Here is a 6,239-nt window from a genome sequence, read left to right as displayed (position 1 = left end):
CTTAACCTTCACACCTAAAATTCTGAGGTTGATAGCTGGATTGCATTCGTCTGCGTACTCTCTTTTTGTTAAAGGTGTGTGTAATCTTTATGGGACGAGAAACAAAAACAAAACAACACCCTTTTTCTTTAAACCACAAAACAAAATAATACTAGCTACCTAGCTGCTAGCTAGTGGTCATTACAAATCAAATGCATCCCATCAATCATCATAGCGCTAGCTAGGACACACACAGCCACATTGTGCAAAATCAAAATTTTAATACCCCACTCCACACACACACACGCGCGCGCGCACACACACACACAAAAAAAAAAACAAACTATACTACCATTACGAATTACTAGAAATTAGTAAGTGGTTTTTCTTTCTATAAACAGAATGGAGAGGCCTGGATAAGGAAAGTTACAAGGGGATTGAAGAGGTGACAAAGAACAGTGGTGGGGATTGAGACAATCTCTTGGGCTCTCGCACTAGGGCTAAACCGACCAGTGTACGCACACCAATGGAAATGTTGGGCTACATTGAAACTACTTGCTTCTTGCCTCTTGTCCCTGAGCAGATATGTTTCCATTGATAGGCTTTGAATGTTATAATAAAACACATTATTATTTGTCAGGTACCCTTGGTTGGGACTTGGGATGGGAGCCAATCTCCAATTGAACGATCTCACAATATATTAAACTATTTTTCTTGAATTCTTCTATGTTTTTTTTTTTTTGTCAAATAATGCATGGAGCTTGTGATTGGATGTTATTGACAAATCTATTGTTTTTTTCCCCTTGCGCAAACATTTATATTTGGCATCTTATTTAGTTCCGCCAACGCTTCAAATACATACAAACAAACATATAGTGTTTACATATTATCAAAAAAATACAGTGTTTACAGTTTTAACTCCTCTGATCAAATTAATGTGTAGGAAAGAGCACCATTAAATAAAATAATATTTACAAACATACTTTGTCTGGGAATTACCAGGTGCATGGAATGTGATAGAGACCGTGTGTTGTTTTTTTTTTTTTCCTCTCTCTCAAAATAGAGCTGACCATTCCAACACATTCCCTTTTGGATTATTTACGCCATCACCTACGGATATACTTAATAATATCGAGAGAAAAAAAACTTAAGAACCCCTTGTCTTTTAGTTGATTTTTATCAATTTCTATATGCATAAGACGATTCCATAGTTGTAAAAAAAAATTCTTATCAACAACATTAAATATTTTTTTCTTTCTTAATAGAAATTATTGGTGCCTATTTTATTAATTTGAAGTATTATATTCTCATATGATCATAGACATGCATATATCCACGAGGTGAATTTTATTTCCATTTAATTCCTTAATTTTTGTCGATCATGGAGCTGAGGCCGATGGAAATGGGATATGCAATGCACATGTCGAAAACAGTGGTAATGGTAATGTCTTTGCCAATTTGAGCTTTGATTCAATTGCAGCAGTCATTGTAGGTTGGCAGTTGCCCAAGAGATGCAGTGTAGATTAATCAACCTTTTTTTGCTTTGCTTAAATTAGCTAGAGTGTGAAAGTATTTATTGGTAAAACAAGTTGGAGTTTTTTTATTATTATTATAATTTAATTTGTTTGTGAGCAAATCAATAAAGAAATTATCATATTTTCGTTTACATTAACTATCATAAATTGTTTTCAGTAAAGCAGGTCGAAGGTCTAATTGTGTTATAAATTCTATCATCTGATTTTGATTCGAGAAGATACTCCTTTTCCACTGTTTAAACTCCTTTACTGATCTCCAGAAAGAAAGGGTGAGAAAGATCATCATTTATTAGACTAAATTAAAGACTGTAATGGGCTTATATAAATCTTACAAATTAATTACTGCTCAAGTATTACTGCCAATTTTAGTGGTTAATAACATTTATTTAAAGTAATATTTAGTTAATTATAATCTTAAAGGTACGAGAAGATTGGTCGATCCAATTACAAAACCCATGAATGGTTAACGTCATTATCTTACTTTTTTTCTTAATCATATGGTAAAACATGATAAAAACAAAATTACACCTAACTTTTTAAGAATAAAACTCCACCAAATTAGTAGTTCAATTGGGAGGGCAAATTAGTAACAATAAATTGCGGGCAAAGTCAACGAGACTGTCCTTATTAATAGCAAAAACAGATTAATATATAGGTCTAAATATGTTTGATATTGTGGTGGGAGTAGAAAAATTATTTCGTGCATCGGAAATTGCTCTTCTCTATCTCGTATAAACACAAGGCGTGTCATAAAAGTTGTTTATACGTCTCATTTTTATACAAAGTAAGACATTAGAACCTTAAATATACTGAATAATTTATTTAAAAACTAAATAATGGTGTAAAACTTTGTTCACTGCAGCTGCTGTAGCTGTGACGGCTAAAGTACCTCCACAGTAATTAACGGCTTTAAATGTAGATTAATTAGTGACCTAAAATAAACTGGTCCATAAAACGGCTAATAACGGTATATCTTCTAGATTCTATTCATATTTTGCTCATGGTTTTTTTTTTCTATAAAAAAAATGGATTCTTCCCTCAAATTAATAATAAAAAGAAGCAACTATACACTATTCTTTTATACCATCCCCTAAAGTGACATTATTATTGCCTTTATTCAATACATATAGTCTCTCGCCACTCTCCACCATATAATCTCTCTTCAGTCATCTTGTACTCTCCCCCCCTCTCTCTCCCTCTCTCGTCTATAAAAGCAAACCCACCAAGCTAAACTATTCTCCTCACCATTTTCCACCCATGGCCGACCCTTACTCAAATTTCTTCACAGGTTGGGTCAAGTTCAACAACAACCCTCTCCAACATTACCCATCTCCTCCACAGCAACTCCCTTATACTCACAACTTTTACTCAAGTACTACCTTGCCTGCCAACCATAACCAGCCTTACTTTCACTATTATCAGAACCCACCTCGCTCTCCTCCTCTTAAAGAAGCCCTGCCCCTTTTAAGGTTAAGTCCAACGAGGCAGGGAAAAGAGCAAGACCAACAACAACAGGATGACGAAGAAGAAGAAGAAGAAGAAGAAATTCAAGAACTAAGTTGCAGAGTTATGGATGTGGACAAGATCAAGTACAGGGCCAAAGATCAAGAAAGCTTCTTTTCTAGTTGTAGTGCTAATAATAAAGAAGAGGAGGAGTCTGTTTCTGTTGCACTACATATAGGGCTGCCAAGCCCTAGTGCTGCAGAGATGGCAACTGTGCTATCTTCTTCTTCGGAGATCACTGACAAAGATGGAGATGGTGATGATTCTGTGTACCCCATTAGCAGGCTTAATAAGGGTCAGTATTGGATCCCTACTCCTTCTCAGATTTTGATTGGCCCAACTCAGTTCTCATGTCCTGTTTGCTGCAAAACCTTCAACAGATATAACAACATGCAGGTAATTTCATGGAACCTATCTACTGTGGCCCTCCCAAAAGACTCCTTTCCTAATTCATCTCTCCTTCTTGGCTTTTTTATTTTTTAACTTAAAGGAAAAACAAGAAAAATTATTTATTTTCTTTGGTCATGAATTTGTTCCAAGATTTGGATTTTTCACTAGGTTTTTTTTTTTTTTTTTTATCCTTGGATTTTAACAGGAGAAATGAACTCTAATTTTTGTTTTCTTGCATGGTCTATGGGTTTTGGATTCCCAAAAAAATCTTTCTGATTAGTGAGACTGAGATCAGTACTTTCCTTTATGTGATTGAACAACTTAGGCAATGTTCCTTATGCCCTTCAGGCTTTGAAGTTTGTGCTCTCAACATTGGCTGATGTGCAGAACTGAAAATCTTGCAGTTTTGTTTAACGATCTTAATCATACAACAAATTTCTATTTCCACACCTTCAATTCAATTCAAACAGTTTTTTTCATAACCTTGCTACCAAAAGTTTCACAGGCACTCATAAAGACCATCTATGTTCTAATCTAAGAAATGTAGAAAACTCAACTCACCCCACCCCACCTCTTTAAAAAAAAAAAAAAAAAAAAAGAAGACAGAAAAAGAAAAGAAAGGAAAAGAAATGAACTATAGTAGCCAGTAATACCCTTCAATACTCTGAGTTAGAACAAAGAGATCGAAACCCTTCTGCCTCTTTAATGAACAATCACAATCATTAGTACTGTTGTTTAGTAAAGAAAGTAATGCTATATATTTATATGCTTTGCAAATACCTATTTCATCAAGAATTTGAGTCCGATGATAAACAGAAATTTTTCAGACACCAAGCATATATCTCACCTTTAATTCTTAACTTTATCAATAGAACACATAATGCTTTCTTTAGACGCGGTTTTGCAGATGATTAAGATTTTGTGCTGGTACTAAATCCTGCTTTTTTTGTATGAGGTTCAAGTGGTTCCAAATTTTCTTTGGTTCTAGTGTGATTAGATAGCACTTTTAGCTGTTTTTGTTTTTGTTGTGTTTCCTTTTCGCTGATATTATTTGGTGTGACTGAAATTCTTTAGATGCATATGTGGGGGCATGGATCTCAATACAGAAAAGGGCCTGAATCTCTAAGAGGAACTCAGCCGACAGGAATGCTAAGGCTTCCTTGCTATTGTTGTGCCCCAGGGTGCAAAAACAACATTGATCATCCAAGAGCGAAGCCTCTAAAAGATTTTAGAACCCTTCAAACGCATTACAAGAGGAAGCATGGAATTAAGCCTTTTATGTGTAGAAAATGTGGGAAGGCTTTTGCTGTGAGGGGAGATTGGAGAACTCATGAAAAGAACTGTGGTAAGCTTTGGTACTGCATTTGTGGGTCTGATTTTAAGCACAAGAGATCACTTAAGGATCACATCAAGGCTTTTGGGAGTGGCCATGCAGCCTATGGCAATGATGGATTCGAGGAAGAAGATGAACCTTCATCTGATGTAGAGCAAGATAACGAGTCCATGCAATGAAATAAAACATGTGGCTGCTAATTAATAAGATTAGTGAATTAATTATCTTAATTTATGAACTTAATTATATATAGCCATAGGCTTTTGAAGTGAGAACAAGTGGGCATCATCAATATTTACTTGGAAAGCCACCTTTGTTTCCTAATGTGTTACCCATGTATGCCCCCATATTTAGGATCCTTAAACACATCATGTTAGGAAGTTAGGGTAAGTTCCTGTAAATTCATTTCTTTTCAACTCATGTTGATGCCTCTTTTTTTTTTATTTAATAATTTCCTCTTATTGGCGAGCTTCTCATGAATAGAAGTTGATCAAAACATATATTGGCCAAGAAGCTCATGCATGAGAAGCTTTCATTATTATTCTGGAAGTATACACCTAGCTAGCTACTGTATGTTCTGAGGATGAGGAGTCTCCGAAAAATCAATTGCCTCAATCTTTCTTTAGGATTCGCTTTTAGGTTTTCAGAGAAACCTATCTAGGACAATTAGTTTATGTTCTTCTGGGAATTAGCACAGGTAATGTAGAATAATATTTGTCAATGCAATCATCCTGGGCTGGTGTTGAATACATGCAAGGCCCGATACAAACGATGGATAATATATATATAATGATTTTGGAATATATATGATATCCATTTTGAATAGTTCGGGATTCATTTTGTATGGATAAATGAGGAATTCGGCTAAGATATATTTTGGGATTGAATTTTGATTTTTTTTGTTGAGAAAATAGATCAAGAATATAAATTTTAATGTTATGAGTTAATTAAAGTTTAGAAATCTAGTTACAAATAATTTGCTTCATAAATTTTATATTCATTATTTATTATATTCTTTTTATTTAAATGATAAATTTAATAATTAATCAATGGTTATAATATGACCAAGTTATTTTAAAAAAAATATTATCAATGATTACTTAAAACCTATCTATTTTTATAATAAATTGTGAAGTTAAAATGGATCTGTGTGCTATTTGAACTTGAAAGAGAAACTAAAACCATCCTCCACATAGTGCTTAATTTGTAATTATGATAACAATTTTCATAAATCTATCAAAAAGTTAAAATTTAAAATAGATATATATAAAATTATTATTATTACTACTACTATTATTACTACTAGAAAGTTAAAAAAAGAAAACATATCACTTTAACTGCTAGACTAGCCTCTTATTTTTTAAAATATCAATATAAAATATATTTTAGTGATTTCTTCTTTAATGTTACATTACATAAAAATTTAACCCCAAAAAAATGAGAATATTACAAAAAACATTCAAAGAAAAAAAACCAATTCTTTCTCAACAAATCCTATT

The 6,239-nt window shown here is 33.4% G+C and overlaps 1 protein-coding gene across 1 annotated transcript; it reads left to right on the top strand.

Annotated features, from left to right (window-relative positions):
* Nucleotides 1-2,671: 2,671 nt before the first annotated feature.
* LOC105131827 (zinc finger protein WIP2-like) lies at nt 2,672-5,543 on the top strand. Its single transcript, XM_011034998.1, has 2 exons — nt 2,672-3,413; nt 4,482-5,543. Exons 1-2 carry the CDS (start codon nt 2,772-2,774, stop codon nt 4,917-4,919), a joined length of 1,080 nt encoding a protein of 359 aa, XP_011033300.1. The 5' UTR covers nt 2,672-2,771; the 3' UTR covers nt 4,920-5,543.
* The last annotated feature ends 696 nt before the right edge of the window (nt 5,544-6,239 follow it).

Source organism: Populus euphratica, unplaced genomic scaffold (assembly GCF_000495115.2).
Source record: "Populus euphratica unplaced genomic scaffold, PopEup_1.0 scaffold101.1, whole genome shotgun sequence".
Classification (NCBI taxonomy): domain Eukaryota; kingdom Viridiplantae; phylum Streptophyta; class Magnoliopsida; order Malpighiales; family Salicaceae; genus Populus; species Populus euphratica.
Note: the sequence above shows the minus strand (reverse complement) of the source record. Positions and strands in the feature narration are given on the sequence as shown.